Source organism: Penaeus chinensis, chromosome 36 (assembly GCF_019202785.1).
Source record: "Penaeus chinensis breed Huanghai No. 1 chromosome 36, ASM1920278v2, whole genome shotgun sequence".
Taxonomy (NCBI): Eukaryota; Metazoa; Arthropoda; class Malacostraca; order Decapoda; family Penaeidae; genus Penaeus; species Penaeus chinensis.
Window position 1 is genome coordinate 33,479,788 of NC_061854.1, and position 21,988 is coordinate 33,501,775.

At 46.3% G+C, this 21,988-nt stretch overlaps 2 protein-coding genes across 2 annotated transcripts in view; both read right to left on the reverse strand.

Moving 5' to 3' along the window:
* Nucleotides 1–6,612, reverse strand: part of LOC125044926 — a 54,792-nt gene extending 48,180 nt beyond the window's left edge. The window contains exons 1-9 of the mRNA XM_047641888.1: nucleotides 6,466–6,612; nucleotides 5,051–5,124; nucleotides 3,733–4,367; nucleotides 3,352–3,366; nucleotides 2,988–3,257; nucleotides 2,052–2,258; nucleotides 1,637–1,819; nucleotides 704–1,207; nucleotides 328–519 (exon numbers count right to left, since the gene is read on the reverse strand). Of these exons, the coding sequence (XP_047497844.1) occupies nucleotides 328–519; nucleotides 704–1,207; nucleotides 1,637–1,819; nucleotides 2,052–2,258; nucleotides 2,988–3,257; nucleotides 3,352–3,366; nucleotides 3,733–4,367; nucleotides 5,051–5,124; nucleotides 6,466–6,612 (2,227 nt within the window). The remainder of the gene's footprint in view (nucleotides 1–327; nucleotides 520–703; nucleotides 1,208–1,636; nucleotides 1,820–2,051; nucleotides 2,259–2,987; nucleotides 3,258–3,351; nucleotides 3,367–3,732; nucleotides 4,368–5,050; nucleotides 5,125–6,465) is intronic.
* A 448-nt stretch (nucleotides 6,613–7,060) lies between these two features.
* The window catches only part of LOC125044927 (fibrillin-1-like), a 36,105-nt gene continuing 21,177 nt past the window's right edge, over nucleotides 7,061–21,988 (reverse strand). Inside the window, exons 27-39 of the mRNA XM_047641889.1 lie at nucleotides 20,362–21,141; nucleotides 18,784–19,881; nucleotides 16,490–16,633; nucleotides 15,066–15,086; nucleotides 14,650–14,754; nucleotides 14,093–14,302; nucleotides 13,734–13,742; nucleotides 13,288–13,356; nucleotides 12,316–12,396; nucleotides 9,606–9,689; nucleotides 8,314–8,925; nucleotides 8,098–8,211; nucleotides 7,061–7,146 (exon numbers count right to left, since the gene is read on the reverse strand). Of these exons, the coding sequence (XP_047497845.1) occupies nucleotides 7,061–7,146; nucleotides 8,098–8,211; nucleotides 8,314–8,925; nucleotides 9,606–9,689; nucleotides 12,316–12,396; nucleotides 13,288–13,356; nucleotides 13,734–13,742; nucleotides 14,093–14,302; nucleotides 14,650–14,754; nucleotides 15,066–15,086; nucleotides 16,490–16,633; nucleotides 18,784–19,881; nucleotides 20,362–21,141 (3,413 nt within the window). The remainder of the gene's footprint in view (nucleotides 7,147–8,097; nucleotides 8,212–8,313; nucleotides 8,926–9,605; nucleotides 9,690–12,315; nucleotides 12,397–13,287; nucleotides 13,357–13,733; nucleotides 13,743–14,092; nucleotides 14,303–14,649; nucleotides 14,755–15,065; nucleotides 15,087–16,489; nucleotides 16,634–18,783; nucleotides 19,882–20,361; nucleotides 21,142–21,988) is intronic.

Genomic DNA, 21,988 nt, shown 5'->3' on the forward strand with positions numbered 1-21,988 from the left:
ATTTTCCAAACAACGTGAAATGACCTGAAAAGGAAAAAGAAAATTCCGTGCATAGAAAACGGAGACCGTGCGTCGCTTCGCGGGACAAATATTTTTTTTTTTTTTTCGTCATGCAGTAAAATTTTGTTATTAGTGCTGAGTGAAAGTTAGAGAGTTGTGTGCTCGGAGGGGCCGCCGGAGAGAGGGCGGTCGTTCGCGACACACGAGAGCAGCGTAGTCGAGGTCAGAGGTCATGCGAAGCCGTACGTGCCCGGAGCCAACCCATGAGGGAAGGAGGGGAAGGGAGGCGCGGAGAACACGGTGCACAGGCGGAAGTGTAAGGGTTACCTGGGGAGCACAGGTCGCGGGGGTCTCCCTCGTACCCGTCTGGGCACTGGCAGATGGTGCGGTGGTTTATGACGCGGCAGCGAGCCCCCACGCCACACGGCGGAGGCACTGTTGTGCAGGGGTCGCGGCACTCCCCCCGCACACACGCCTCCTGAAGCTGGCACTCGATGTCCGAGGAGCAGTAGCCGGGGACTGAGGGTCAGAGTCAGGTGGGTTGACGAGGGTCAGGGAGTAGTCAGACAGCATGGCAAGGAATACTAAGGCAGTCGTGCTGCACACAGGCAGCGCACAGCTAGAAAGTTAAGCTACAAAGCTACAGTTTAAATGTCATGAAATTATGGTTTGTGAAACAGATAGCATTAGAAGCAGGTCTTACTTGGGCTGCAAGCAACACTTGGGTTTCCTGTGAAGCCCTCGGGGCAGAGGCAGAGAGCCGTGGAGCCGGACAGCTGGCACAGCGCCCCTTGCCCGCAGTCCGTGCACGGGTCCACGCACCGCCCGCCACGGCACACCCTCCCACCGGGACAATCAGAGTCTCCCTCGCAGCCGCTGCGGCTGCATCCCACTCTGGGGTCTCCTGTGAACCCGGGGGGACACAGGCACACTGGTCTGTGAGTCTCTACGGTGCACACGGACCCCTGTGGGCACGGGGCGGTCTCACATGGGTCAGCGCACACCCGCTCAATGCAGGCCTTGTCAAGAGGACACTCGGAGTTGAAGCCGCAGAGGGGGAGTGGGGAGCAGCCCTGCAGGGGGATTCCCGTATGACCAGGGGGGCACATGCACGTGGCGGCGTGGTTGAGGGCAAGGCAGGTCGCGGACTGTGGGCAGGGGTTGCTGGCGGGCCGGCATGGGCTCACGCACTGCCCGCTGTAGCACTCTTCGGTCAAGGGGCAATCGTCAGGGGTGAAGCAACCCACTGTGTCGGTCACCGCAACGCAGTCAAGTCAGTCAGACAGGCAAGAAGGCACACAGGTTATTATCATTATATGCATATGTTTCCTTATATAATATACTGCAACACAAGTGTACTTATTAGTATCCTCTTCAAACTATTTCATTAGTGTGATTACTAAACCAACCAAATCTATATTTGCGCCGAAATCTAACACTATTACATACGTGGTTAAGATGATTTCGTTACTGATTACATTGTTATGTGCATGTGTTTAATATAAGAATCAGCAAAAAGTTTCCCTGGAGAAATTCTTTAGATTTCTATGTGTTTTAAGTTATCCCTAAAAAAGTGTAGAGAACCTGGATAACAGAAAATGGTTACTTTCTGTTCCTGTCGGGGTAACTAACTTACCGGGAGTGCATCCTTTAAGCGGATCACCCTGGAAGCCGTTGCGGCACCTGCATTGGGCACTATGCTCACTGTTGATACACTCGGCATTTATTCCACAGGGGTCATCTTCGCAGGGGTACCGACAGTCGTTGTTAATACAAGCTTGTGTTGATGGACAGTCACCATCGCCACGGCATCCCGTAGCTGAGGGGGGTTAGGTTAGTTTGGGATTCTCCCAATGTTATGTTACTGAGGTTGCCCCTCTCTATTAATATTGCCAAATGTATCATGATATGTGCAAATAAAACTAGACAAATTAGTGAGTATACGACAATGAATCCATCAAAATGGAGGGTGTAAGCATGCAGTACTCAGTATAAAGACACGAGAGTATACTGATGACAGGATTAACAAGAAGCAAGAAGCTACGTCTTACATAAATTGTCAACTCCGCAGAAAACATAAGGATTTCCCGAGTAACCCGGATTGCAGGTGCACACGGGACGATGCGAGACTGTAGTGCAAGTGGCCTTGGCCGCACAGGGATTGGCAAGACCACACGGGTCCTTGCAGTCCCGGTCATAGCAAACTTTGGTCTCGATACAATCGAAGTCTGAGGTGCATCCGGGAGGAACGGTTGGTGCTAAGGTCAAAAGAGGGAAGAAAGTCAGTCTACGGTCATTGGCACTTACCTCAGGGAGGCCACGAAGCCCTGAGACGAGAACGAGTCGTCTCGGGTTACGGGGCCGCCATATGTCATGTAGTCAGGAAATATCAATAGTAAAATCAACTAAATATACGCTCAAAACACTCGATACATCACACAAGCATGCAGGTACACATACAAATGCCAATATAAACGTACACAGACAGATGCCAATATAAACAAGTCATTAATAAAGAATGTGCTACATTTACACAAATAGCAAAGACAGGTACAACAAAGCCAGCAAACAAACAATAATGTACACAATCCACAAAAAAGCTTACGTGTACATGAAGCAAAATTGGCTTTTGATACAAAATGCATACGTTTTTTTCAACTTATACAGTACACAGGCTCGAGCAAAAAGAGTACAAAACGTGCAATGAAATGCAAAACAACGGAGGAAATTTTCCTCGTTACTACGGTCATGGTTTGTGTTTGGTCGCGGGAACTGAGAAACTTTGGCATAATCTCTTTGACAGAAAACTGGTAAGCACACACAGGCACACAAACACAGACACAGACAGACACACAGACACAGATAGACAGAAACAGACACACACACACACACACACACACACACACACACACACACACACACACACACACACACACACACACACACACAAACATACTAATGCAGTTAAAGGTAAGAGCTGGGGGTACCTTTAAGGCACTCTTGGCGGGGGTTACCCGTGTACCCCGCAGGACAGGAGCAAATAGGGCGGTGTAGCGTCACAGCGCATTCGGCGTTGCGTCCACACGGGGCGCCAACCACGCATGGATCAACGCAAGAGCCACCTCGACAGCTCTCCGCGAAAGAGCAGTCGGAGTCTCTCACGCACTGAGTGCTCGGTGTGACGGGAGGGGGCCGCGGGGTGAGGACGCCCACGGGAGGCCGAGGTGTGAGTGTAGGAGGGCGGGGTGTGGCAGGTGCTGGGGGCGGGGTGGAAAGGCTTAGGTCATGTTTCTTTGATGTCGGTCAGAAGAATGTGCTTAACTGCAATAGTCATTGCTGAGTCATACTTACGTTGTGCAATATATACTGTGGTCGAAATGTATATGGAAATACAGTACATCACAAAATGGTGATCAATATCTACTGTACAGTACTAGAAGAACGTCATATGCAACTGAATTTATTTCTACAAAAATCGACAAGCTTGATGCAGCTGAAATAAAGAAACATTCTTAATTCTAAGTCATTCACACGTACCCATGCAGAAACAAAAGTGGAAATCGGAAAACGGAAAACGGAAAATTCAGAAATACGAAAAATATACGAGAGTTAGCGGTAGAGAAACGACCTCCATAAAAGTTTAAAAAATGTTTTCATATGTTCTCAACGTTCTACTTCTTTGACAAAACTCCTGGTTCGGCTCTCTCTCTTGTGTGAGAAAATGCCTAGTACCTTTCTTTGGAAGGCACTCCGTCAGGGGGTTACCACGATGACCAGGTACACAGGTACACATGGGGATGTGATGCACGGTGTGGCACTGAGCTTTGTACCCACACTTGGATACAGAACAACCGTCCACACACACCCCGCCGTAACACAGCTGGGTGTCCTTGCAGTTATAATTGTTCCTGCAGGTGGGAGTTTCTGCAGAAACTGGGGGTAACTTAGGGACAAGGAAGGGCATGATAAGGGCAGGGATAAAGGTCACGAGTGGGATATGTAGGGACATAGAGGTATCATTTTCTGCTGATGGAACAATGGTTGCAACGGGCGATCCAGTAGTCCCACCAATGCCCCCAAAGATGATGTCGCTGTCATCATCGCCGAGTGGGAGTCCTGCGGTTATTCCGGTTATTCCAGGAGGCAGGGTCCCGTCGTCATCGAATCTGTCAGCAACTACTGTTGTTGTGGGCATTTCGGTAACAGTTGAGAAATCGAAAAATGGACCCGGTGTGATAATACCGTCAGATGTCCCTCCAGTTTCATCGGTGGAAAAGTTATCTTCCTCGTACACTGGCGTCTGCACTGGGCCCTCAGGTCTATCAGTGCCTAGACGCTCAGGTTTCTCAGTTCCAGGACCATAAGGTCTGTCAGTGCCAGGGCCAGGTCTGTCAGTGCCAGGGCCATAAGGTCTGTCAGTACTTGGACCATAAGGTCTGTCAGTGCCTTCACCTTCAGGTCTGTCAGCGTCAGGACCATAAGGTGTGTCAGTGCCAGGACCATAAGGCCTGTCAGTGCCAGGACCATAAGGTCTGTCAGTACCAGGACCATAAGGTCTGTCAGTGCCAGAACCGAAAGGCCTGTCAGTGCCAGGACCATAAGGTCTGTCAGTGCCAGGACCAGAAGGTCTGTCAGTGCCTTCACCTTCAGGTCTGTCAGCGCCAGGACCGTAAGGTGTGTCAGTGCCAGGACCATAAGGTCTGTCAGTGCCTGGACCATAAGGTCTGTCAGTACCAGGACCATAAGGTCTGTCAGTGCCAGAACCATAAGGCCTGTCAGTGCCAGGACCATAAGGTCTGTCAGTGCCAGGACCATAGGGTCTGTAAGTGCCAGGAGCATAGGGTCTGTCAGTGCCTGTACCATAAGGTCTGTCAGTGCCAGGACCATAAGGCTTGTCAGTGCCAGGACCATAAGGCCTGTCAGTGCCAGGACCATAAGGTCTGTCAGTGCCAGGACCATAAGGCCTGTCAGTGCCAGGACCAGAAGGTCTGTCAGTGCCAGGACCATAAGGCCGGTCAGTGCCAAGACCAGAAGGTCTGTCAGTACCTACACCTTCAGGTCTGTCAGTGCCAGGGCCATAGGGTCTGTCAGTGCCAGGACCAGATGGTCTGTCAGTGCCTTCATCTACAGGCGTGTCAGTGCCAGGACCATAAGGTCTGTCAGTGCCAGGACCATAAGGTCTGTCAGTGCCTGGACCATAAGGTCTGTCAGTACCAGGACCATAAGGTCTATCAGTGCCTGGACCAGAAGGTCTGTCAGTGCCAAGACCATAAGGTCTGTCAGTGCCAAGACCAGAAGGTCTGTCAGTGCCAGGACCATAAGGTCTGCCAGTGCCAGGACCAGAAGGTCTGTCAGTGCCAGGAACAGGTCTGTCAGTGCCAAGACCAGAAGGTCTGTCAGTGCCAGGACCAGAAGGTCTGTCAGTGCCAGGACCAGAAGGTCTGTCAGTGCCAGGACCATAAGGTCTGTCAGTGCCTGGACCAGAAGGTCTGTCAGTGCCAGGACCAGAAGGTCTGTCAGTGCTTTGGCTTAAAGGTTTGCCAGTGCCAGGACCATAAGGTCTATCAGTGCCAGGACCAGAAGGTCTGTCAGTGCCAGGACCATAGGGTCTGTCAGTGACAGGACCAGAAGGTCTGTCGGTACCAGGACCATAAGGTCTGTCAGTGCCAGGACTAGAAGGTCTGTCAGTGCCAGGACCTTCAGGTCTGTCAGTGCCAGGACCATAAGGTCTGTCAGTGCCAGGACCATAGGGTCTGTCAGTGCCAGGACCAGAAGGTCTGTCAGTGCCAGGACCAGAAGGTCTGTCAGTGCCAGGACCATAGGGTCTGTCAGTGCCAGGACCAGAAGGTCTGTCAGTGCCAGGACCAGAAGGTCTGTCAGAGCCAGGACCATAAGGTCTGTCAGAGCCAGGACCATATGGTCTGTCAGTGCCTTCATCTTCAGGTCTGTCAGTGCCAGGACCATAAGGTCTGTCAGTGCTAGGACCATAAGGTCTGTCAGTGCCAGGACCATAGGGTCTGTCAGTGCCAGGGCCATAAGGTGTGTCAGTGCCAGGACCAGAAGGCCTGTCACTGCCAGGACCAGAAGGTCTGTCAGTACCAGGACCATAAGGTCTGTCAGTGCCAGGACCATAAGGTCTGTCAGTGCCAGGACCATAAGGTCTGTCAGTGCCAGGACCATAAGGTCTGTCAGTGCCAGGACCATAAGGTCTGTCAGTGCCAGGACCATAAGGTCTGTCAGTGCCTACACCTTCAGGTATGTCAGTGCCAGGACCATAAGGTCTGTCAGTGCCAGGACCATAAGGTCTGTCAGTGCCAGGACCATAAGGTCTGTCAGTGCCTACACCTTCAGGTATGTCAGTGCCAGGACCATAAGGTCTGTCAGTGCCAGGACCATAAGGTCTGTCAGTGCCAGGACCATAGGGTCTGTCAGTGCCAGGACCTGAAGGTCTGTCAGTGCCTTCACCTTCAGGTCTGTCAGTGCCAGGACCATAAGGTCTATCAGTGCCTGGACCATAAGGTCTGTCAGAGCCAGGACCATAGGGTCTGTCAGTGCCAGGACCAGAAGGTCTGTTAGTGCCTTCACCTTCAGGTCTTTCAGTGCCAGGACCATAAGGTCTGTCAGTGCCAGGACCAGAAGGTCTGTCAGTGCCAGGCCCATAAGGTCTGTCAGTGACAGGCCCATAAGGTCTGTCAGTGCCAGGCCCAAAGGGTCTGTCAGTGCCTACGCTTTCAGGTCTGTCAGTGCCAGGTCCATAAGGTCTGTCAGTGCCAGGACCATAGGGTCTGTCAGTGCCAGGTCCATAGGGTCTGTCAGTGCCTACACCTTCAGGTCTGTCAGTGCCAGGTCCATAAGGTCTGTCAGTGCCAGGACCATAGGGTCTGTCAGTGCCAGGACCATCGGGTCTGTCAGTGCTAGGACCATAAGGTCTGTCAGTGCCAGGACCATAGGGTCTCGTCAGTGCCAGGACCATAAGGTCTGTCAGTGCCAGGACCATAGGGTCTGTCAGTGCCAGGACCATAAGGTCTGTCAGAGCCAGGACCATAAGGTCTGTCAGTGCCTACACCTTCAGGTCTGTCAGTGCCAGGACCATAGGGTCTGTCAGTGTTAGGGCCATAGGGTCTGTCAGTGCCAGGACCATAGGGTCTGTCAGTGTCAGAACCATAAGGTTTGTCAGTGCCAGGACCATAAGGTCTGTCAGTGCCAGGACCATAAGGTCTGTCAGTGCCAGGACCATAGGGTCTGTCAGTGCCAGAACCATAAGGTCCGTCAGAGCCAGGACCATAGGGTCTGTCAGTGCCAGGACCAGAAGGTCTGTCAGTGCCAGGACCATAGGGTCTGTCAGTGCCAGGACCAGAAGGTCTGTCAGTGCCAGGACCATAAGGTCTGTCAGTGCCAGGACCAGAAGGTCTGTCAGTGCCAGGACCATAAGGTCTGTTGGTGCCAGGACCATAAGGTCTGTCAGTACCAGAACCATAGGGTCTATCAGTGCCAGGACCATAGGGTCTGTCAGTGCCAGGACCATAGGGTCTGTCAGTGCCAGGACCATAGGGTCTGTCAGTGCCAGGACCATAGGGTCTGTCAGTGCCAGAACATAGGGTCTGTCAGTGCCAGGACCAGAAGGTCTGTCAGTGCCAGAACCATAGGGTCTGTCAGTACCAGGACCATAGGGTCTGTCAGTGCCAGGACCATAGGGTCTGTCAGTGCCAGGACCATAAGGTCTGTCAGTGCCAGGACCATAGGGTCTGTCAGTGCCAGGACCAGAAGGTTTGTCAGTGCCAGGACCATAGGGTCTGTCAGTGCCAGGACCAGAAGGTCTGTCAGTGCCAGGACCATAGGGTCTGTCAGTGCCAGGACCATAAGGTCTGTCAATGCCAGGACCAGAAGGTCTGTCAGTGCCAGGACCAGCAGGTCTGTTAGTGCCAGGACCAGAAGGTATGTCAGTGCCAGGACCATAAGGTCTGTCAGTGCCAGGACCAGAAGGTTTGTCAGTGCCAGGACCAGAAGGTCTGTCAGTGCCAGGACCATAAGGTCTGTCAGTGCCAGGACCAGAAGGTCTGTCAGTGCCAGGACCATATGGTCTGTCAGTGCCAGGACCATATGGTCTATCAGTGCCAGGACCATAAGGTCTGTCAGTGTCAGGTCCATAGGGTGTGCCAATGCCTTCACCTTCAGGTCTGTCAGTGCCAGGACCATAAGGTCTATCAGTGCCTGGACCATAAGGTCTGTCAGAGCCAGGACCATAGGGTCTGTCAGTGCCAGGACCAGAAGGTCTGTCAGTGCCAGGACCATAAGGTCTGTCAGAGCCAGGACCATAGGGTCTGTCAGTGCCAGGCCCATAAGGTCTATCAGTGCCTGGACCATAAGGTCTATCAGTGCCAGGACCAGTGGCACCATCGTAAGGCTCATCGCCATAATGCGGAGTGAACTGGCCGCGCGGCGGAGTATCTGTCACTGCCTCGCTCGGCTGCGCCACGTGGTCGGTGGTGGAGACGAGGGCGGGCGTGGTGGTTTCGGGGGCGGCAGTGAGTGGCTCCATGGCCTCCAGGGCTTCCGTCTCGACCTCACTCCCTACCGGCGGGAGGGTCGGCCGTGAAACCCCCGGGGGCATAGTGGCGGAGAGGGACACCGACTCTATCTCTGGTCCGACGACTGGCACAGTGGGTCGTGTCTGATCAGCTGGGGTAGGAAGGGTCGTTCCTGTCTCCCCCGAGGCAACGGTGGATTGATCGCTTTCCGTGACTCCATCAAGAGGGGTGGAGGGGAGGGAGGATACAGGGGAGGGGGAAGGACGCATAGAGGGTACACTAGGAACACCCGGCTGCTCTGTGGGCGGGGTGGCAATTGTAGAGGTGTCGTCAGTGAGTGTGGTGGCGGGTGTAGCTGTGGTGGTGGTAGGAGTGGTGAACGAACTGGTGGTTAGAGCTGGAAGAAAAATACAACGACAACCGTGTCAACATGCGAACCCCGAGGTCAGACTGTTAGGTGATGGTGAAGGGTAAAAACTGTCTCTTCGTTTTCTTTCTCTTTCTCATTAAAACCCTTTCCAACATCCACTTTACACTTGGCCATCATATACATGGCACTGAACCATGGGACCCGGATATTAGAGTGCATTAAGCAACATGCGTCGTGAAGTCAGTAAAAGGGGAAAACGCCACGTTATGTTCATTAATAACCAAACTATTAACAAACGTGTTATGGTCGTTTGCGTCACTACGGTGGGGGGAGGGGGGGGGGTAAGTCGGGGAAAAACGTATGCTCATTAATCTATAATAATTTCTAGATAAACACAGACGCGGCATTTTATATTTCGTCTTTCACACATCTAGATATGACTAATACTTTGTTATCAGTTATTAAGTAGATTATCGGCTAGTGACTATCATTAAAGGTGCTATTGTTTTCTTTCTAAAGTTAATATATACAGTATTAATGTGAGCAGTTAGACATGTGGTTTTACAATGTTAAGTCAACTATTGCAAGCTGATTTATTTCTATACAGTATAAGGTTCTACAAAAAATCGTCCTAACACCACCATCTAGCATGTTTTAATCTTTAAAAATCTGAGTAATCTAAATATTATCGTTCCTATATTTCCTACGTCTCAGGAGCTGGGTAACAGGTGGGAGATTCCACAAAGTCATGTCTTCTTGATCAGAAATTTTATCTAATTTTTCGGGGATATCTGGTCGTATATACACACTCTTGTCAAATGTCCACTCCTACTGGTCAAATTTTGTTGTTGTTTTTATACATATATATACATATTACATCTGCTGAATTATCACTAGTTTTTTTAAGAGACATAGAGTATCTTTACTCAGGTGAGCTACAGGTTTAATATATGGATTCAAAAATCAAAATCATGGATACTTGACAATGCCATTACTGTAAGCTGATGAAACTGAAACTAAAAAAGCAACTTGCCAAAACAATCTATATATATCACATTGCAATTATAGCATAATAACGATCAGCTCTATATTAATATAATGTGTTATGAATCCTCTACGGTACATGTACAATACAATATACGTCTAGCGTCATGCATTTACAGTACTGTTACTTTATTAATCAATATTACTTTTCCATAATACATCACCAGGTTCATGATATAAGATGTTCAGTGTTAATATGTAATTACTGTTGTGTTAGTGTGTAACTGGATGATACAAATCGAACATGAGTAATGGTTTAAAGGGAGGTGAAATTAGTAGGTAGGAATTTATAGAAAACGGGAGGAGGAAATTACAAAGCAGACTGGATCAAAGAAAACAAGGGGGTGGCTAGGGAGAACTTAAGAATAAAAAAAAGGTATCTAAATCTGGGGAGGGGGAGGAAAACATTAAAAATCTATAACAAAAAAAGTAAAACTCAAGTCAAAAAGGACCCACAGCTCAAAGGGAAAGGGAGGGGGAGACTAAATCATCCAAAGCGTAAAAAGGGAGGGAGGTAGGGAGGGAAATGAGACACAGACTTAAAAAAAGGGATAAAGCAGGGAAGGTTAGTCACAACAAAACAAAAATACATTTTGAAAAATACTGGGCCGCTTACATGCTGCACAAAGTGTAAAAGCATTCATCATTCTCAAGCAATACTCATACATGCTAAAAAATTCGATTATGGCCTCACTCCGCACGAAATTGGCAGAGTGACGAAGCGTTTATGTCGGGAAATTTTCGCGGGCGTTCGAAATGTAAAAAAACAAAAAAAAAAAATACAAATATGCTGCGCATTTTTTAAAAGTGGGAAAAACAGTCAACAGCCAGTGCTGTACAGAAGAACTGTACTTAAAAGCTACTTACAATCCAGTGTTGCTCACTGAACAACAACGAACAATTAAAATCAGTCAAGAAAAAGGTCAATGCAAAAAAATGGCCGTGTTACAGAAAGCTTTAGTTAAGGCTTAATGGCTAATACAAGTAGTGGAAATACAGATGAAGCAAGCAACGGCAAGACAGGCACAAAGAAGCATAGAAGCACAAACATCAGATACATATAACTACACATTCACGCATGCGTCATCCGTGTGGGTGTGTATACCAGTAAAGCAAACGACTATGAGGTATACAGCTAGAGCATCCATCCATATCTTGGTCCCTTTGATGTGGATGAACAAACTGAGATTATGAAAAAGGCAAAGATATGGTATGGATGCTCCCACAGATGATTGCTAATGATTGTTTTGGTTATGCAACACAAGCAACGGCATTCGCAAACATTTTTTAAAGACAGGCAGTATGCAAGCTACGTTCTGACAGCACAAACCCAAGAAGCTTCATTTGCCGGCTGCCGATTTAGTGCCAGCAAAGCCCGTGACGTCACGATTTTCATAATCTCTCTCTCTCTCTCTCTCTCTCTCTCTCTCTCTCTCTCTCTCTCTCTCTCTCTCTCTCTCTCTCTCTTTCTCTTTCTCTTTCTCTTTCTCTCTCTCTCTCTCTCTCTCTCTCTCTCTCTCTCTCTCTCTCTCTCTCTGGTTCACACACACACACACACACACACACACACACACACACACACACACACACACACACACACACACACACACACACATATATAACGTGACGTCACGCGAGCCAGGTATGTGATACTCACGCAGGGCAGCTGTTGGTTGCAAGCGCACGCACGCACGCACATGCTGCAGCCTCGAAGCGTTGCATTCATCATCATGCAGGGTTAGCTCCAAGCCGATTGGTGATGCTGGCTTGGTTTAGTTTTCTAATCATTCGAGGATAAGGGTTAATACAGAGAGGTCGCTGCAGTCCAAACCTCTCTCTCTCTCTCTATTACAACGGCCTCTTCCTATCCTACAGCTAATCACAGGGTTACTCCTTCAGGAAGGGGGGGAGGTTATGGTTTCCGAGGATTGGGATGAGGAGGAGGGGTGGGGGGGGGGGGTCAGTTAGTTAGGTTGGTTGACTATCACTATTCGCTAAGGTTTGACACGATGCGGTTAGTTATTCTCTGTAATGAAAAGCTACGCGGGAACCAGCAGGCCGAGCCACACACCATCCGATGCCCAAATACAGCGAGCAGGAGTAGTTGCAGTTAAAGGATTCGTTCACAGGAATTTAAACATATGGCTGATACATGAGCCCTAACGATGACGTCAGCAACCACAACACCCTCATTCGGTGCAGAGAAAGAGCCGGGCGTCGGGAGGAACCATGCCTGGAATTCCCGACGTCCAAGAGCGTCCCCCTTGCCTAGCGGCGGCTCTTACTCACAACAGATCAGGGTGAGATGGTTGACTGAGTGAAAATCGACGCCAGGTCATCCTGGGTCAAACGCTAAACGAGGTCGCGACTTACCTGGTTTGCAGATAAGCTCCTCCTCGTCGCACTCCTCGTCGTTCTGGCAAGGGGGGTCGCAACTCACTACTTCAGAGAGTTCTACATGAAGGAAAACGGGAAGAAACGAACAAAAAACGGTTAGTTAGCAATAGAAAACGAAGGAAGCAACGAAAATGGGAAATCATATGACAAAAAAAAAATATGACGGGATTATTATATCAAACAGAAAAAACTAATTCATAAAAGCAGAGAGAGAAAAAAAAATCAACATGGGGTTATGATTGTTAAAATTCTCACAACCTCATAAACACGAGGTTATTAACTTACAAAGTTGTGGAAGAAGCGGCGGCACCAGCAACACCGGGTGATGACGAAGGAGAAGAAAGTTGTAAGAAAAGAGAAAAAAAAAAATGTTATATCAGAAAAAGACAGCCATTTGTAAGGTCTTTCTTTGAGTGAAAGTGCGTTAGATCATGAAAAATATTTACAAATGATTAATGCATTACTGAAATCTATTACGAAGACTGTTATGATCTGAATGTTAGTCCATTAATGACTGCATAAAATCAGGGTTATGATATTGATAACTGAGATTTAAGAAAATTGAGTTATTGATTATAAATCCATTTACCAAAAATATATAACTGAAAAGGCGAAAATAATGTTGCTATGGAAATAAAGATCCAAATACCATTAAGAAATATCAACAATCACACATCTATAAATAACTGGAAAGATAAAGAGTTAGAAAAAAAAAATGAAAACAAGGAGAACCAAAACTTTAAAAATTAGAATGAAAATCAACAATGATCGATACTTCCGAAAAGTCTCACACAGAGAGATCGTCCGAACACACACGGAAACACACACACAGACGAAAGGAATAAAACAGACAGAGGGACAAGAGACGGACCGACTACCTTCAGTCTTTTGGACAGACATGCAACTAGGAAGACAGACAGACAGACAGAGGATGTCAATGGTACTTACGTGGCTTGCAGGTGCAACCGTCACAAGACAAGTGTGCGGGGCAGTCGTTGTTGGACTGGCATGTACATTCTGTAATGGACAATAGTTAATTCCGTCATGCGCGTTTTGATTTAGTATATATACGTATTGATTTATCTGTTTATTTATGTTTTTTCGTATTTTTTTATATTATTTGTTATCAAATTATTATTTTATTTTTGGGGGCTTAAGTGCCGAGGCAACTAAATTCGAATGTGTCAACATTTCAAATCGTCTTTTTAAAAATATCTGAAATAAAACGAAAAGTGAAAATACATCACCTGATATCAATCCTGAACAACAATAGTAACTCTAAAAGGAGGAAGTGAAGAGATACAAAATAATAAAAGGGGAGGAAAGTCAGTCAGAGTGACATCAAGGGGCTTAAGTCAAGTCAGTTAATAAGCTGTCAAAGTATTAAGCTTTACTTCTGCGGACTGCTGGGTATAAGGGTGCGTGAAGATCGTCAGATTCTACAACGCTACTAATAACGTAATGGCGGCTGTTTGGGGAATGGGAGGTAAGTTGTGACGTAAGCTGACTGTACAGTCTTGTGTACATTGCATTTTGCTCTGTATTCACAAGTGTGTGTAACTATTCCGGAATGGGAGTGTAGATTGTGAGAATGAGCTGATGTGTGTATAGTTATTCAATTGTGAATTTCCCCAGTGACTCTAAAACTTTATTTCCAACTATAATGAAAATAAATCCCAAAATCTATCAGGTGCAACTGCCTTTTCAATTCCGTTGTGTGTTGTGGTGGTGTAAGCGCCGGTGGCACTGTTACCTGTGGGCGTTTTGGGCGTTGTGGAGGGCGTGCACCGTATTTTGGGGTCGCCCGTGTAGCCCTGGGGGCACGAGCAGCGTGGGCGGTGCAGCAGTGGGCGGCAGTCGGCGCCCAGACCGCACGCCTCCGTCATGATGCAAGGGTTCATACAGTGCCCCGAGAAGCAAGCCTCGTTCCACGGGCAGTCCGCGTCTCGTCGGCACTCGAAGTCTGTTCGGCACAAGCGTCAAGCCATCTCAAGTCAGGGGTCCTCTGTCCTTCCTTCAAGCCTCTCTTACGACACTCTCTCACGACAGAATTAAAACTGTCATGGATTCTAACTGACTGTTTATTTACATATCTCCATCAAAATCATGAATCCTTAACTATCATTATCTGTAGTCGCAGAGAGAGGACTTGAAAGTTTGAAACGTCAGGCTGTTAAGCAACTTCCGTTCTCGCGAAAGGACAGAGGTTTGCGTCCTACTGTGTTAATTCTAGGTTGCCTATGGGCGTCGTCTAGAGCCACCTGCGAATGCTAACGAATCACAGAGTTATGATATCGAGCGAACAAATACCAAAGAACAAAAATCCACGGCAAAAGCCAAAATTTTTGGGGAAATTTTGACCCCTCACAAATGCTACAACTGCCCACCAACTGCTCGAGATCGAAGACTCGTTCCCTGTGATTCGCAATTCGCAGAGGGTTTTAATCCCCAATAATTTTCCCTTTTTAAAAAAAAAAAAAAAAAACTATTTCTAAAAGCTTAAAAAGGGGTCCCAAAGAAAAAAGGGAAAACAAATCATTTACAAACAAAATCATGGGAATTGCTCCAAACGACTTTCCACAGGGGAAAAAAAAAAGGGAACAAAAGAGAAAAAATGGGTCAAGAACCTGCTTGAGAGAACCGGCATGCACACCACAGAAAAAAAACACGGGGAAAAGAGCAAAGGCCCAAATTAATTCTGGGGGATTCATCGTTCAAGATCTTACCGGGAGATGCAAGGATTTTAGCTAAAAGGGTTTAGATCCGAAGTTAGATTAGAGATTTCGGGTTTAAAGTAGGGAAGGGGACGGGATATTTTTTCCCCTGGGTTTCATTATGGGGAATATAAATTTTATGAATATAATATATATATAAATAATAAATATATAAAATTATAAATAATAATATATAATAAATATTTATAATATTAATTTTAAAAATAATAATAATAAAATTATAATATATATAAATAATAATATATTTTTAATATATAAATAATATATTATTTAATATTTTAAAATAATTTATTATTTAATTTTTATTTAAAATAAAAAATAATTAAAATTTATTTTAAAAAAATTTAAATTATTAATTATTTAATAAAAACAAAACTTTCCAAAATAATAAAACCCAAAATTTTAAAACATTTAATACAACCCAAATTTACTTCCCTCAACAAAATTCATTCCTCATCTTCCCAAAAAAAATTAAAAACAAATACAAAAATAAATAAAATAATAAACTACTACTAATAATCAACTTTTTACAACAAAACATAATACAACATAATCAAAAATTACTCAACTTCCCTCTCTCCTAAACAACCCTCCTTACTTCTACTAAACCCAAATTCTTCAACAAAACCTCTCCTCATCCTTCAACCCCCCCCAAAATTCTTACTAAAAAAAAAATAAAAAAAAAACAAAAAAAAATAATTAAAAAATAAAAAATTTAATATTTTTTTATTTTTTTAATTATTTTATTATTAAAATTAATATTATATTTAAAAATAAAATTTTAATAAAAAAAAAAATAATTTTTTTTTCTCCTTTTAAAAACAAATTTTAATAAAAACTAAAAATAAAAAATACAAAAAAATTAAAAAATACCATTACCCAGAAAACAGTATAAACGAAAAGAAAAACAAACAATAACATAAAACCACCATAATAGGCATAAAGAAGTACCACAAACGTATTCCCATTCGAAAAAAAAAATATTTACACAAATAAGATCTGAAGTGAAGAAAAAGGAAATTAAAAGGAAGGCATAATAAGAAAGAAAGAAAAAAAATCACCTCTTTGATAAGTTGAAGTGGAATCTTTAAACCAACATGAGGAATTATGAATAGTCTAACATCATACACATCCTCCTACCTTCCTGTACCCTCCCTCCCTCCGTTTCCCTCCCTCAATCTCCTATATTTACCCAATCCTTCCCATCTACCTTTCCCCCTCCCCCCTGCCCTTCCTTCCCTCCCCGCCAACCCTTATTTTCTCCTCTCCCATTCTGTTATCTTCCCCTCCCTTTCCTCCCCTCCCTTCCCACTCTCTGTACCCGTTGCCCTCCCTTTCCTCCCTTCCCTTCCCTTCCCTTCCCTCCTTTCCCTCCCTTCCCTCCCTTTGACTTCATTCCAGGCTACCGCACTCACCTGCAACACACGTAGCCCTCTGGTTCTGCACTTTGCAATCTTCCTTAGCACTGCACGGGTTGCGAGCCACACAGGGATTGAGACACTTCTCGTTGATGCATGCCTGGCTGGTCGGGCACTCGGAGTCATCTCTGCAGCCGATTGCTACTCGTTGCAAGAAGGAAGAAGGAAAAGGGAGAATGTTTTAGATCTGGTCGGTGGCGTGCGAGGTGAGGAGGGGGGACTTCGATAAAAGCAAGATGAGTGTTAATTTCCTCTCTTATTATTTTATTGTTATCATTATTATTATCATTTGTCTCTTTCTTCCTTTCTTTATCTATTTATTTAGAAATGATAGGTGAATATACGAATATAAAGATAGTAGAGGAAATATATGCCACTCTCGAATTAAATTCGGGTTTCAATCATCTTGCTTCTATATCTGAGTTGCAGTCTATCTCAAGCAGAGCAATAACTAAAATAAAAAAAAATATATATCCATATATACATATACATCTTTTAAAGAGAAAGCAAATATCTATAAACAACATGAAAGGGGGGACAATTTTGTTTTCCAGCCGCCGTTTATATTGTCGCTCCTTTTCAATGGGAACGACTGAACAAATCCTGAATTCTGGGGGGAATGAACATCCTGAGACCAATCAATTAAATGCACACAAAAAATATGAGTTAATAATTGGTAAGTAGATATTCCGTCAATTAATATTTTTTGGTAAATTCATTATTCAGTCTATAAGTAAATTGTTAATGAGCTATCAGTAATTTTTCGTCAGGGATGTGAATATATAATCTATGTTATTTGTTGTTTGATGCATGTTGCAAATTAATAAATGTTATGTATTTCTTTCCTGAAATGGAACGGGTATATTTCTCTTTATGTATATTTCAGTTTGCCCTGTAAGAGACACAAATGGTTAATAACAAAACAAAACAAAAACAAAATGCACAAGACACAAACAAAATGCACAAACACAATGCAGTTAATGCAAGCACACAATGCAACATCCACAACTGCATGCTGGGCGATCAGTAAAACGAACAAACAAACGCATGCAAAAGAAAAACAAAAAAAACTCGCATGTGTTAATGGGAATTTCACAAGATTTTTTTTTTTTTTTTGTAGTTATTGTTATTAAGTGGTACACATTAAAGCACACAGGACGCACAATACAGTGGTTAAGAACATATAATAATATAAAAAAAAAAACAGTTCAGGCGTGTTTCATACGTGTTAGAGCACAACCAAGGCATTACTTCTCAGATTTCCGAGACAACAAGCCTAAAGACTTTTCCTTGCGTGGGTGAAGCACTTTCCATCCTTCACTTGGGTTAATAAAGCATTTCAGACAAAAAGCGCAGCATATTCATGAGAAAAAAAAACATAATGGCTAATATTAGAGAGCAAGGACAGATTACATTAAGGTTAGGACAACAGTACACCAAGCACTTTCGAATTGAAGAGTGGGAAGCACCGTTCTTATTTTTAGTGCAGTTTCCCCTATCGTCCGAGGCCAAGGAAAACGAGTTAGAAGAAAATGGGTAGAAGAAAACGTCCGTGGAAGCAGGACAGACTCAGAAGGCCGATAGAACCACACAAGTAATACCACACGCGCACACAACACCATATAATACAGGGTAAAGTGTTCATTTATAAAAGGGATTGTATAGGAATCTTTATAAGTGTTATTTTGGGAGGATACGGAGGGGAGGGGAGGGGAGGGGAGCGTAGGGAGAGGGGGTGAACAAGCGAAAAATTTTGTTCAATAAATGCACCGACAATGGCGGACCAACAGTTATTTCGTGGAACTTGATTTTTAAAAAAGGGGAAACAAAAATCTGTAAGGAATTCAGAACAGAATCCTCGGAAATAAACTGATTATGTATGGTTCACAGTGACTCCGCCATTGTATATATGACCAATCGAACAATGTGTTCCAAGGGATTACAAATAACTACAGATTTCCAAAAAGCTTCTGAAGGGAGGAAGAACGGACAGCTTTCTAAACCAGCATCTTGAGCCTATAAATATTGGGAGTTAACACCATGATAAATAGAAAAAAGGAGGATGTTATTGCCAGAACGGCTTTTATTAGTTTTCACTATATCCCGCCATTTCTTTTCCGTTTTAGTAAGATTCGAGATGCTGGTCGAGAATTCGTCACCGGGAGAAAACGATTCCCGCCGACCCGGAAGCGGGCGTAAGCTAAAATAAGTAACAAAAACAGCAACAACAACACAAAAGGGGTTGTCTGCTTGTTTCCTTCTCATATATTGGGAGAGAAAATGAGTATTACCTTCGGGGCATCGGGAGCCTAGCGCTGGCCCCGTGGGACACTGACATGTTAGTCTATTACTGATCACCTGACACGTGAACCCACTACCACATGGACTAGACATCTTGCACGGGTCTGTGCACTTATTCTGGAGGCACGCAAGGTTCCTTGGGCACTCGACGCTGCTGGTGCACGTCTTGGGCCCGGGCGCCAGGGTCTTGGGCACCGAGGAACTCGGGGTGGTGGGGGGGGCGGGTTCCAGGGGACCGGGAGTGGCGGGTGTTTTGGGGGTGAAGCGGAAGGGGGGGTTGGTGTGCGGGGTGTCTGTTTGTGTGGGGGGGCGGGGGCTCGTCTTGGGGAACAAGGGTCTTTTGATGGTTATTCTAGGCCGCTTTGTAGTCGGTGTAATGGGGCGAGACCTAGGTGTTGTGGGAGGCCGGTGTATGGTGTTGTCCTCTGTGACCGGAGGAGTTCTTGGCGTTGTTACACGCGTCGGTGTGGGCGTGGTGTGTGTCGGCGTCTCCTCGGGAACTGCTGGCGTGAAAGGGAGCTCCTTTGGAGGCGTTGTGAAGAAGGGGGGAGGTCGCCTGGTCGTGACTTCGACACCAAAGGGAGGTGGAGGTCGGGGCGTGTTGATTTTGGGTGGCCGTCGAGTAGGACCTTTAACCGGCCTCCGTGTGGTTTTGTGAGAGGAAGGGACGAGGGGTGTGACAGAAGGTTCCCGAGGCGTGGCTGGTGTGACAGAAAGTGTAACGCCGGGAGTGACAGAGGAAAAGGTTGTGGAAAATCCGAAAGGTGTTTGTGGACGATCGGTCGCATCGGGTTTGTCTGTGAAGAAGCCGACTGTGTGAGTGGGCTCTTTGGGACTGAGGGTTTTGCCGATGTCAGCAGTGGGTGTGGTAGTGGGTTCTGTGGTCTTTGAAGTGTCGTGACAATTAATCTTTACTTCGTTTTGAGTGCCAATACTGATGGAACAGTCACGTGTCCCACAGGCGACCAGGCAGGGGTTTGTGCATTGTCCTTGGAGGCATATATGTTTTGTGGTGCCGCAGTCAGCGTCACTGCGGCACGACGTCCGGGTGGTGGTGGATGGGGTGGAGGGGGAGGTTGTATCGGTGTCTGTTGCAAAATATGGAAATGAAATAAGAGAGTGGTAATAAAAAAAACTGAAGAGCCATTAATGTTTCATGATGACATGTTCTGGCACAGTATAAAATGAAGAGCTAAGGTCCCTTGTCAGTCCTTGTCTAAGAGATTATCTGTGGATTTTTACTTACTGAGAGTTGAGGGTCTTTGTTGTTGCGTATTATGTATCTATTCTGAATGTTCATATTGGAGATAAAAGACTGTAAATCGAACTTGCAGTGTTAATTAGATAAGTTGACTTGCAAGTGAACATTCTCTTGATTAATTCAAACAATTGGAAATATTAGCAAACAAGACTGGTACGTGAGTATATATTCATTAGTCTACTCTGTCAGACATTAGTCGACGTGGCTGACTAACACAAGAACTACGTGCCACTATCTCTCCATCACCGTTCAGTCGGGTTAATACAATATTAGCATCATGGCCGCGAACACTGGGCGAAGTGTTTACCTTTAACGCATCCAAACTCAGGGTCAACGGTAAAGCCGGGTGGGCAGAATTTACAGAGTGGCTTGTGGTCCTCCACGTAGCATGGCGTGTCGCCGGGGCAGACGTGCGAGGCGCAGGGGTCCACGCATTGGTAGGACACGCACGCCTCCGTGGGGCCGCATCCCTCGTCACGGAGACAGATGGTGACCGAGGGGTTGCAGTCCTTCACGCAGATGCACACGGGCTGGTGGTTGAGCACATCACACTGCTTGGAGGGCGGGCAGGGCTGGCCTACCGAGCACGGGTTCACACACTTGTTGTTGACGCACGCCAGGTTGCTCGCGCACTCGTCGTTCGCCCGGCACTCTATGGGCCCTGTCGCACAGACAAACTCGCCCACTGAATTTACGACAAAGCCATGTTTACATATGCAAGTGGGCTCGTGCTTCCTGACTTCACACATCTTATTGGCTTCACACAACGACCCTCCGCGGACGCAGGGGTCATAGCACTGAGACTGGGCTCGATCGCAAGCCTGACTGTCGGGACATTCAGAGTCGCCCCGACAGCCAGTGGTTATGGGGGGGTCCTTGGGGCTAACATCACAGGTGGGGTCGGGCCTGCAGGCCACCTTGGGGCGGCCTACATAGCACTGCGGGCAAGAACACTGCGCCGCGTGTGCCACGGTCTGGCAGAGTGCGCGCTCGCCGCACGCCCCCCGCACTGTGCAGGGGTCCTTACACTGTCCACTTATACATGCCTGAGTGGGCGGGCAGTCTGTGTCAAGCGTGCACTGAGTATCTAGTGTGAGAGAGGGAAGGGCGGGTGAGCATGCACACACGCGGTGGAGGCCCGGGAGCCGCGGCTCGGCCGAGGCCGGGTTGCTCCGGCTCGGCCTCCGGACCTCCACCGCCTCAGAGTTACAGACAAATGCAAGTGAGCTGCTGTTACATGGTTACACTTGTTATATATATACTTTCTGTGTGCACTCTGTGTATCTCGTTAATGCGGCCTAACATGTAATCATTACTTACAGCTGTATATATCACCTTCAACCTGAACATGAGAACCGGTCTAACACCCGTGTGCACACACCGGGATTATTTGTATAAACTAACAACATTGATCTCTTCTGTCTTTTATGTTTTTGGGTTTTAATAACACATATATGCGGCAACTAATTTCCGGACAACACACATGCTACTTTGCGGTTAGGCTGCAAAATTAGGGGTAGTGTTCTTAGGTGTCTCGAGTTGGTAGAGGAAAACAATTTTTTGGGTGGGAGTAGGGGTTAGGCGGACCATCACAACACGGGGACACAAAAAACGGGGTAGAAATCAGTAGTAGGTAGTAACAGTAGTGACAGTAGTAGTAGTAGTAGTAGTAATGGTAAGTTAGGGACGAGGACACAAAAAGGCAGATGTTCAACAGGTGTCTGAGTGAGTGAGAAAAGGTGTTTGACTGCCTCACAGGATGACTCAGGGACGCCCCTCTCTTCCTGTGTCTCGGCGCGAAGGATCCGAAGAGTGTGAAATCAGGGAGCACTCACAGGAAGGGGGAGGGAGGGGGATGGAAAATATAAAATAAAGGAGAGGAAATGGGAAATGGGCGACATATTCAGCGATGCGAATCCTTAAAGAAAACGGGA